At 39.3% G+C, this 12117-nt stretch overlaps 1 protein-coding gene across 1 annotated transcript; it reads right to left on the reverse strand.

Annotated features, from left to right (window-relative positions):
* Positions 1 to 6141: 6141 nt before the first annotated feature.
* Positions 6142 to 6681, reverse strand: LOC132482389 (cytochrome b5-like). Its single transcript, XM_060087678.1, has one exon. The coding sequence runs from the start codon at positions 6679 to 6681 to the stop codon at positions 6277 to 6279; it is 405 nt and encodes a 134-aa protein (XP_059943661.1). The 3' UTR covers positions 6142 to 6276.
* Between the last annotated feature and the right edge of the window lie 5436 nt (positions 6682 to 12117).

Below are 12117 nucleotides of genomic sequence, written 5' to 3' on the forward strand. Positions count from 1 at the left end.
CCTCACAGTGAGAGAGCCAAGGGAATCAATACTCTGATCTCCCTCTCCTCCTTCCCTCTGACCTCCTGTGGGAGTTTCCTATTAGCCAAACTCAGCCAGATGCCAGAGGGCAAGAGAAATGCTTGATGTAATCATACAGTTCAGATTTCAGAGGGCAGAGAGCAAGGAAGAAAAGGGCGAAGGGGGGATTTAGAAAGGGCAAATAGAAGACATCCCACACAGTTCCCTTGTGACAGCACTGTGGCAATGGCGACCTACAAGAATGTCCTGGGTTTTTCTGGTGGCGCAGTGGTTGCGAGTCCGCCTGCTGATGCCGGGGACATGGGTTCGCGTCCCGGTCCGGGAAGATCCCACGTGCCGCGGAGCGGCTGGGCCCGTGAGCTATGGCCACTGAGCCTGCACGTCCGGAGCCTGTGCTCCACAATGGGAGAGGCCACAACAGTGAGAGGCCCGTGTACCGCAAAAAAAAAATAAAAAAGAATGTCCTGTTACCTCTTTCTGCTGATACCATGCAGTCTCAGTAGAAGTTACTGCCAAGAGATCATTGTAGAGCTTAGATACTAAAATTCACAGTGTATTAATTAAGAAATTGCTAGCTATTCTAATGCATAAACTCCAAATTCTCAATGACATAACACAGTAATTGTGGAGGGCTCATGTGGACACTGAAGACCCAGATCCTTCCATCTCATCCTTCTGCCCTCCCCAGGGCCCTGAGAGTTCTCTCCATTCAGCTGGTAGATAGGGAGATGGACTAAAGTCACTGCTTTTTAACTACTTTGGCTTAAAAATGACACAAAGCAATTCCTCCAAAATTCAATTAAATGTGAGATGTCCTCATCTAGCTGTGAGATGGGGCTGGGAAATGCAGTCCCCAGTCACATGGTCCCTCTAGATGTGACAGAGGCTGGAAATGCAGTTCTTGGCTGGATAGCCACTATCCAACAGCAACTCTACAGCATGGAATGGGAACAGGAAGCTTTGGGAATCATTTAGACATCTTTGCCACAGATAGCTCCACAGACTGATATAAATTTAAGTTCTTCATACAGACTCACAGATATCCTATCAACCATTTAATCAAGCAGTTATTTCAGGCTGTTCTGTGGTAGATGCGATGTGGGAGGAAAAGGGAGTATCAGGCATGGTAACTACCCCTAAATAACTTAAAGTATTTGCAGAAGCATCCAGGTAAAAAAGCTAAAATTGAATAAATTATTCAACTGTTTGCCCGTTCCTTGTGTTTGATACTGTGGAAGCATAAAACATATGAATGATTGATTCAAGTTATTCCTGTTTTTCATCTAGATATTTGCAGTCTTTCCACACAGACTCAAATAATTGTATCACTCTGATTAAAACTGGTCCATCAGTTTTGTTAAACTACCAGTAAACTATTTGGTTATTCAGAAAGTAGTCACGCATTTTGTCTGTAGCTGGAGCAATAGACTTACGTCCCCTAGTCACTACAGACTAGCCCCCTCATCCCGCCTCAGTATCCTCAGGCCATTCGTTTAATCCAAAGGAATAGTTATTAAGGTGCCTAATTTTATCATCTCATGGAAAGAAAAGAATTCCAATTAGTTACATGTTATTTTACCCCAAGGTTCCAACCTCTTATTCAATTTCTATTGATTGAGGTTTTTTTCTTATTTCCTTCCACACATCCTTTAAGGGTACCTTCTTTATTTTATTCTTTGAGATTGAATTTTGTTAAAAAAGGGCAGTGACACACAGGTCAGGTTTGCTTTGTAAAAGCCAAAAGCTGCCTAGCAAAACAATTAGCAAGGGGACTGTGAGAAAGGCTGGAATCCACAGATATAGACAAACATCTGCATTCCTGACATGCCAATCTCATGTTTTGCTGGGGGAAAAAGTTACACTTCCAATGATGTGAATATGTGAAAATTTTCTTTCTCCTTTAGATCAAGAAAAAGCTATAATAGGTTTTAAAATAAATAAAGCAGCAGCTACTGCCTGGCCTGCCAATGAAGACATGGAGAAGTCCACATAAAGAGCCTGGATAATTGAAATCCACAGTTATTTTAAAACCTTAAAAAATTAGCCTGCCAAATTTTCAACCTCCTCCTCTACCCAGCCAAGAGCTGCTCACCAGAAGCAAGACCAGCTCCTTTAAATTGCACCTCCTTTTCCTGGACTTTCAGGCTATGGATTTATGCTAGAAGGAGAGCTTGGAGCTGACTACAAGTCCTAGATCATGGAGAGACTACCATTGCTACAGCCATATAGTGCTGATCAGATAGAATCAAAATAAAACATCTTAGAGAATTCACTGGACATGGCTTTGTGACTGGCCACACTTCCTCTAGTACAGCCTTAAGCTACTGTGTGGTAGGGAAGAAGGGATTCACACCAGTCCAGCAGCCAATCTTGTACTTATGTAGAACAGGTGGCCATTTATGGAATGTTATTTCAGTGTTCCAGGAAGGCCCTTTTGCCCAAACTAACTAGTCTTCCCTATTTCTATGCTGAAATTCTCTTAACAAAGCCAAGATCTCCCTTTCACAGGTAGAAGTAAAATGAAAATACTAATCCCATGAGAGAGCCAGGAACACTGACGTCCACCAGATCTCTGAATGACGAGATTAAGAGGAAAAAGAAGACCTGGGAGCTCAGAGACCATGCTTTTCAGATTTCCCCTTCAAGCTCAACAATTTGTCTGAGGAAGGAAGTGTAAAAAGAAGATTCAGGTAGTGAGAAAGGCAACCTAGACAAGAACAACAAGGCCCTAAGATTCTGAAGGGTTGCCAGGGCCAACTCCGACGTTTTCAAGTTTCCTATTTGGCTGAGAATGGATTCACTTTTATTTTTCCTGCTTGGATTTCAGTGGACATTTTCACTCGTGTCTATGTTCAATTCTGGAAAATTCTCAACCATTAAATCATGCCTCCTTGTTTGGGATTAACAGATACTACTGTATATAAAATAGATAAATAACAAGGACCTATTGTATAGCACAGGGAACTATATTCAATATCTTGTAATAACCTATAATGGAAAAAAATCTGGAAAAGTATATATATATATATATATATATATATATATATATATATATATATATATATATATGAATCACTTTGCTGTACACCTGAAACTAACACAACATTGTAAGTTGACTACAGTTCAATTAAAAAATAATAAAATAAAATAAAATAAAATAAAATTATGCCTCTTCATTATCCCTATTTTCTCTTCCTTGAACTCCTATTTGATAAATGTTGTAACTTCTCATTCTATCCTTCATATCTCTCTCATGTTTTCTCTCTCTTTAGCTCTCTATCCTGCATTCTCAGTAATTTCCTCATTGAGAGACCTCATTGAATGAAATCTTTCATTCAGTTCAGTAATTCTCCCTTCAGTGATATCTAGTCTATTGCTGTATGTATCTACTGAGGTTTGGTGTTCAATAATATATTTTATAAATTAACTTTATTGAGGTATAAAGTACATGCAATAAAATGCACCCATTTAAATGTGTGGTTTGACAGATGTATATATTCATGTTAATAGTCTCTCCAATCAAGATATAGAACATTTCCATCACACCAGAAAGTTCCCTCATGTTCCTTTGTAGTCCACTTCCCTCAAGTCTAAAGCAACCGCTTGGGACTTCCCTGGTGGCACAGTGCTTAAGAATCCGTCTGCCAATGCAGGGGACACAGGTTCAATCCCTGGTCCGGAAAGATCCCACATGCCACAGAGCAACTAATCCCGTGAGCCACAACTACTGAGCCTACAAGCCACAACTACTGAGCCCACATGCCTCGAGCCCATGCTCCACAACAAGAGAGGCCACTGCAATGAGAAGCCCGCGCACTGCAACAAAGAGCAGCCCCCGCTCGCCACAACTAGAGAAAACCTGCGCACAGCAATGAAGACTCAACACAGCCACAAAATTAATTAATTAATTATTTTTAAAAAAGATAATTGGAGAATATTAAAAAATAAAGTAACTACTAACATTATTTATATATCATAGATTACTTCTGGCTGATCTAAAATATGATATATATGGAAGCATACAATATGTATTCTTTTGTGTCTGGTTTCTTTTTTTCAGCTTACTGCTTTTGAAATTCACATGTTACTGACAGTATCAGAAATTTATTCCTTTTTATTACCAAGTAGTATTCCATTTATGGCTATGCCACAGTTTTTCTATTCACTAGTTTATGGATATTTAGATTGCTTCCAACTTTTAGCTATTACAAATAAAGCTGCTATGAGCATTTGTATGCAAGTCTTTGTGTGGACATATGTTTTCATTTCTGTTGTGTAAATACCTCCAAATGGAATTGCTGAATCACGACTAGGTGTATGCTTAACTTCAACAGAAACTGCCAAACTATTTTTAAAACTGGCTGTGCTGCTTTAATATGCACCCGTAATGTAAGAGAATTCCGGTTGCTCTACAACCTCACCTACATGTGTTTTTGTCGACTGACAAATTCTTTTTAATTTTTATTTTATCCATTCTAGTGGCTGGGATTTAGTATCTCACTGTTATTTTAATTAACATTTCCCTAGTAACTAATTATTTTAGATACCTTTTCATGTACTTATTGGCCAATTAGCCATTCATATATATTCTTTGATGAAGTGTCTGTTCAAGTCATTTGCCCATTTTTTGTTGTTGTTCCAGGCTTATGTTTATTAAAATCTAAACAAAGGATTCCTCTGCAAGGTATTTTCCCATGTGATAGAGACAGCTGCCCCACTGCCCTCCTACATTGGCTCTAACTTCCAGTGACAAAAATGGCAGAGGGTGATACATGTCACTGATTATAAAAATCTATGCTCTGTAATTTAAACAAATTCCTTTCCAATGTGTTTAGTTATTTCTGAAGAACTCCATGGCTCGTCAGTCAGCTAGCAGGCCAATGGACAATCATCGCTAACTACAAAGTACTTCGAGTCTATAAATTCATCTCTCAAGTTTCGACATTTAAAGAAAAAGCACTGCACAAAGAATAATAAACAAAGACCGGATGACTGAATCAGTCCACAACAGAGTTCTTCATGGCCCATCACCAGAGCTAAATTTCTTCAAAAATCAGATTCCAAATGTCCCACAATCTCTTTTGAATGTGTGTTTTTACAAATTAGGGAATCAACATTTCTTTATAGGAGCACATAAACAGTTTTCACCTCTGAAGGAGGAGTCTGTAAAACCTGAGAAGCTATATAACTGAGAATCTCTTTGGAATGACATGTTTAAGCTGAGAGAAGGGACAGTGGTAATGTTCTCTCATGGTTCACAGGCTTTTGTTGATGTTGCTTGTGTTTTTAATCAAAGAAAATATGGAGTATCTTTTCTAGGTCTTGCAGGCCACTTTCTCTTTTTATCGTCTATATGATAGTTCAAGTAGAACAATTATTAGAAATTTTTAAGCTATTATTTCTGGGCCTTCCTTAATTTCCTTGAAAAAAAACTACACTGGAAACATGCAATACCTGATTATTCAGTTAGATGAAGCAGCACAAGAAGAGATCCAAGGGGCTTCCCTGGTGGCGCAGTGGTTGAGAATCCGCCTGCCAGTGCAGGGTATACGGGTTCGAGCCCTGGTCCGGGAGGATCCCACATGCCGCGGAGCAACTAAGCCCATGCGCCACTACTGAGCCTGCGCTCTAGAGCCCGCAAGCCACAACTACTGGGCCCGCGTGCCGCAACTACTGAGGCCCGTGTGCCTGGAGCCCGTGCTCCGCAACAGGAGAGGCCACTGCAGTGAAAGGCCCGCGCACCGCAGCGAGGAGTGGCCCCTGCTTGCCACAACCGGAGAAAGCCCGCGCACAGCAACGAAGACCCAACACAGCCAAAAATAAATAAATAAAATAAATTTTTAAAAAAGAAGAGATCCAAGGATGCCCCTGCTCACATCAGACAGACAACTTGGATCTGAAAGATTAACACATTAAATGACCGCCAAATAATCAGATTCCAAACATCACAGACAATTACATATCAAATAGCCAAACATGGTGGTATGTTTTAAAAGATTGTGCCCACAGTAAACAAATGACATAGTGATGGAACATCAAAACAAAGCTGATGAATAAAAAGGCACACTCTAAAAATTCAGGAGTAGAAAGAACAGTTCTTTTTGGTTTGTTTTGTGTCTAATGTAGGAGGAAAGGAAAACAGGTGTATACAAATCATTTTCAGGTGAAGTGTTCTGTCAGCTGAAGCAGTTAACGGTGGCTTCTTTCTCCCAGGACCAAAGCAGTCTTTTCTTCCATTGGCTTCTGATAACGTGTTTAGTGTTCCAATGTGTAGAAGTGATACATCAGGGCTACAACCAGTGCTGAGATGACTGGGATCACCCAGTTGGTCCACCAGCTGGAATTAGAATCAATAGTAGTAATAAGAGTTTCCAAAGGCTTGGTTATCTTTGACCTGTCATCCGGATGCAGCTCCCCAATGATAAACGTTTTGGACAATTCTTGAGCATCTGTAGAGTGTCCGACATCCTCAAAGTTTTCAGTAGCATCACCTCCAGCTTGTTCCCTTAAGACTTCTTCTCCACCAGGGTGCTCCTCCAAAAATTTGGTCAAATTGTACACCTTGTAATGCAGGATCACCCAGGTGCTCTTGCTGTGGTTGTGCTTCTGGATCTCTTCCACAGTGTAGTACTTCATGGCTTTGTTGGACTCCTCGGCCATTTTGGAACACGGCAAGCCTCAGGCCATAAAGGGAGCAGTGGAGCCCAGCGGAGTACAGCGGGCGTCTCTGCGAACTTGCCCCGGGACATTCCCTGCGGCCTGGCTCTGCGCCTGGGCAGGAACCCAGGCCCATTTGCCCATTTTTTAAAAACTGAGTTGTTTATGGCTTCTTAGTATAAAATTAGAAATGAAAAAAGGAGAAGTTACAACAGACACCACAGAAATACAAAGCATCCTAAGAGAGTATTACAAGCAACTCTAGGCCAATAAATAGACAACCTGGAAGAAATGGACAAATTCTTAGAAAGGTATAACCTCCCAAGACTGAATAGGGAAGAAACAGAAAATATGAACAGACCAATTACAAGTAATGAAATTGAAACTGTGATTAGAAATCTTCCAACAAACGAAAGTCCAGGATCAGATGGCTTCACAGGTGAATTCTATCAAACATTTAGAGAAGAGCTCACACCCATCCTTCTCAAACTCTTCCAAAAAATTGCAGAGGAAGGAACACTCCCAAACTCATTCTATGAGGCCACCATCACCCTGATACCAAAACCAGACAAAGATACTACAAAAGAAGAAAATTACAGACCAATATCACTGATGAATATTGATGCAAAAATCCTCAAAAAAACACTAGCAAACAGAATGCAACAATACATTAAAAGGATCATACACCATGATCAAGTGGGATTTATCCCAGGGATGCAAGGATTCTTCAATATATGTAAATCAGTCAATGTGATACACCATATTAACAAATTGAAGTATAAAAACCATATGATCATCTCAATAGATGCAGAAAAAGCTTTTGACAAAATTCAATACCCATTTGTGATAAAAAACTCTCCAGAAAGTGGGCACAGAGGGAACCTACCTCAACATAATAAAGGCCATATATGACAAACTCACAGCAAACATCATTCTCAATGGTGAAAAACTGAAAGCATTTCCTCTAAGATCAGGAAAAAGACAAGGATGTCCACTCTCACAACTATTATTCAACATAGTTTTGGAAGTCCTAGCCATGGCAATCAGAGAAGAAAAATAAATAAAAGGAATACAAATTGGAAAAGAAGAAGTAAAACTGTCACTGTTTGCAGACGACATGATACTATACACAGAGAATCCTAAAGATGCCACCAGAAAACTACTAGAGCTAATCAATGAATTTGGTAAAGTTGCAGGAAACAAAATTAATGCACAGAAATCTCTTGCATTCCTATACACTAATGATGAAAAATCTGAAAGAGAAATTAAGGAAACACTCCCATTTACCACTGCAACAAAAAGAATAAAAGACCTAGGAATAAAACTACCTAGGGAGACAAAAGACCTTTATGCAGAAAACTATAGGACACTGATGAAAGAAAGTAAAGATGATACCAACAGATGGAGAGATATACCATGTTATTGGATTGGAAGAATCAATATTGTGAAAATGACTCTACTACCTAAAGCAATCTAAAGATTCAGTGCAATCCCTATCAAATTACCAATGTCATTTTTTACGGAACTAGAACAAAAATTCTTAAAATTTATATGGAGACACAAAAGACCCCAAATAGTGAAAGCAGTCTTGAGGGAGAAAAACGGAGCTGGAGGAATCAGACTCCCTGACTTCAGACTATACTACAAAGCTACAGTCATCAAGACAATATGGTACTGGCACAAAAACAGAAATATAGATCAATGGAACAAGATAGAAAGTCCAGAGATAAACCCATGCACCTATGGTCAACTAATCTATGACAAAGGAGACAAGGATATACAATGGAGAAAAGACAGGCTCTTCAATAAGTGGTGCTGGGAAAACTGGACAGCTACATGTAAAAGAATGAAATTAGAACACTCCCTAACCCCATACACAAAAATAAACTCAAAATGGATTAGAGACCTAAATATAAGACTGGGCACTATAAAACTCTTAGAGAAAAACATAGGAAGAACACTCTTTGACATAAATCACAGCAAGATCTTTTTTTGATCCACCTCTTAGAGTAATGGAAATAAAAACAAACAAAAAAATGGGACCTAACGAAACTTCAAAGCTTTTGCACAGCAAAAGAAGGCATAAACAAGATGAAAAGACAACCCTCAGAATGGGAGAAAATATATGCCAACGAATCAATGGACAAAGGATTAATCTCCAAAATATATAAACTGCTCATGCAGCTCAATATTGAAAAAACAAACAACCCAATCCAAAAATGAGCAGAAGACCTAAATAGACATTTCTCCAAAGAAGACATACAGATGGCCAAGAAGCACATGGAAAGCTGCTCACATTACTAATTATTAGAGAAATGCAAATCAAAACTACAATGAGGTATCACCTCACACCAGTTAGAATGGGCATCATCAGAAAATCTACAAACAACAAATGCTGGAGAGGGTGTGGAGAAAAGGGAACCCTCTTGCACTGTTGCTGGGAATGTAAATTGATACAGCCACTATGGAGAACAGTATGGAGTTCCTTAAAAAACTAAAAATAGAATTAGCATATGATCCAGCAATCCCACTACTGGGCATATACCCAGAGAAAACCATGATTCAAAAAGACACATGCACCCCAATGTTCATTGCAGCACTATTTACAATAGCCAGGTCATGAAAGCCACCTAAATGCCCATCGACAGATGAATGGGTAAAGAAGATGTGGTACATATATACAATGGAATATTACTCAGCCATAAAAAGGAACGAAATTGGGTCATTTGTAGAGACGTGGATGGATCTAGAGACTGTCATACAGAGTGAAGTAAGTCAGAAAGAGAAAAACAAATATCGTATATTAACACATATGTGGAACCTAGAAAAATGGTACAGATGAACCAGTTTGCAGGGCAGAAATTGAGACACAGATGTAGAGAACAAACGTATGGACACCAAGAGGGGAAAGCGGTGGGGGTGTGTGTGTGTGTGATGAATTGGGTGATTGTGATTGACATGTATACACTGATGTGTATAAAATTGATGACTAATAAGGACCTGCTGTATAAAATAAATAAATAAATAAATAAATTTTTAAAAAATAAAAATTGAGTTGTTTATGGCTTCTTAGTAGTTAATTATGAGTTCTTTATAATACTGAATAAAGATTTTTTTCATTTCATTTTATTTTTTTTTCACACACACTGTATTTTATTTTTACAAGAGATAAATAAACTGACACCAAGCATTGTAAATGGATGACCACAACAAAAGCAACAATGATTGCAATTACCAAACATGAAACACACTCATACTATGTCATAATATTGACATTCAGTCCAGTAATCCTCCACTGTAACAGCTCCTTTACTTTGCAGTGAAAATTGCTTTGTATATTTTTTTGCTTCTGAGTCCTTGTGGGATTCTTTTTTTTTTATTCAAACAGAAAGTCACAAAAATTATAATCATCCTCATCAGTTCACTCAGTCCCATGTAATTATTTTTTTTTCATCTTGATCTTTTTTTAGCACTTTTATGAATTCATCAGTTTTCCATTAGAGTTCTGAAAATGCTTATTCATCCAGTTCAGCAGTATAGTCACTTACCAGAAACCTGTACTTGTCAGAGTCTTTTCCATGAATGCCTTGAAGATGAAACCTTTTTATAGGAACATTTTTGCAAAAGCATCAGAGTACACCCAGAACTGTCTGTAAATGACAAAAGACTGTTAAGAATGTTTTCTCCCAAAGTGTTTTATGCCCTTTTTTTAGCTGTGTCATTTGAGAACCAGATTTTTAAAATTTTTGTTTAAAAGTGCTGTATGGTTAATTTTATGTGTGAACTTGACTGAGCCATAGGTGCCCAGACATTTAGTCAAACATTATTCTGGGTGTGTCTATGAGGGTATTTCTGAAAGAGATTAATATTTGAATCAGGAGACTGAGTAAATCATATCGCTATCCCTAATGTGGGTAAGCCTCATCCAATCAGTTCAAGATCTGAATAAAACAAAAAGATTACCCTCCCTTGAGTAAGAGGTAACTCTCCTGCTTGACTGCCTTGAGCTAGGACATAGGGTTAAGGTTAGGGTTACAAAACCCAGAACCCCTTGAGGAAGAACCCCAGTGCACTACTGAATATATAGACTGTTAATCTTTCTCCCAGACTTCCCAAAATGTACCTTTGGCCTTTTACCAGGGTAATTATACATTGAGGAAAGGAAATAATCAGACTTTTCAGGGATTACTGGATACTGGTTCTGAACTGACACTAATTCCAGGAGACCCAAAACATCACTATGGTTCACCAGTCAAAGTACAGCCTAGTGGAAGTCAGGTGGTCAATAGAGTTTTAGCTCCAGTCCATCTCACAGTGAGTCCAGTGGGTCTCTGAACCCATTCTGTGGTTATTTCCCTAGCTTCAGAATGCATAATTGGAATAGACATACTGAGCAGCTGGCAGAATCTCCACATTGGTTCCCTGACCGGTGGAGTGAGGGCTATTATGGTGGGAAAGGCCAAGTAGAAGCCACTAGAACTGCCTATAGACAGTTTCAGAAAAATAGTAAATCAAAATCAATATCACATTCCTGGAGGAATTGCAGAGATTAGTGCCACCATCAAGGACTTGAAAGATGCAGGGGTGATGATTCCCACCACCTCCCCATTCCTATTTACCTTATGCATATGACAGATGGATCTTTGAGAATGACAGTGGATTACTGTAGGCTTAACCAGGTGGTGACTCCAATTGCATCTGCTGTACCAGATATGGTTTCTTTGCTTGAGAAAACCAACACATCTCCTGGTGCCTGGTATGCTGCTATTGACTGACAAATACCTTTTTCTCCACCTCTGTCAATAAGAACCACCAGAAGCAGTTTGTTTTCTGCTGGCAAGGCCAGCAGTACACCTTCATTGTTCTACCTCAGGGGTATATCAACTCTTCAGTTCTATTTTATAATTTAGTACATAGGGATCTTGATCAGTTTTCACGAGATATCACATTGGTCTGTTACGTTGATGACATTATGCTGATTGTACCTTGTAAGCAAAAAGTAGCAACTAGCCTTATTGGTAAGACACTTGCGTATCAGAGGGTGGGAAATTTATCTGACAAAAATTCACGACCTTCTACTTCAGTGAAATTTCTAGGGGTCCAGTGGTGGAAGGTATATCAAATATCCCTTCCAAGGTGAAGGATAAGTTGATCTGGACCCTAGATCCTCCTACAACCAAAGAAAGAGTCACAATATGTTGTGGGACGTTTTGGATTCTGGAGGCACCATATTCCCCATTTGGATATGTTACACCAGCCCATTACTGGGTGACCCAAAAAGCTACTAGTTTTGAGTGGGGCCGAGGACAAGGGAAGGCTCTGCAACAGGTCCAGGATGCTGTGCACACTGCCCTGTCACTTGGGCCATATGATCCAGCAGATCCAGTGATGCTTGAAGGGGTAAGGATGTTGTTTGGTGCCTTTGACAGGTCCCTACAC

Source organism: Mesoplodon densirostris, chromosome X (genome assembly GCF_025265405.1).
Source record: "Mesoplodon densirostris isolate mMesDen1 chromosome X, mMesDen1 primary haplotype, whole genome shotgun sequence".
NCBI classification, from domain to species: Eukaryota; Metazoa; Chordata; class Mammalia; order Artiodactyla; family Ziphiidae; genus Mesoplodon; species Mesoplodon densirostris.

Excerpts from the sequence above, each read along its gene's own strand:
- LOC132482389 (XM_060087678.1), bottom strand. The coding sequence starts at position 6,681 with ATGGCCGAGGAGTCCAACAAAGCCATGAAGTACTACACTGTGGAAGAG.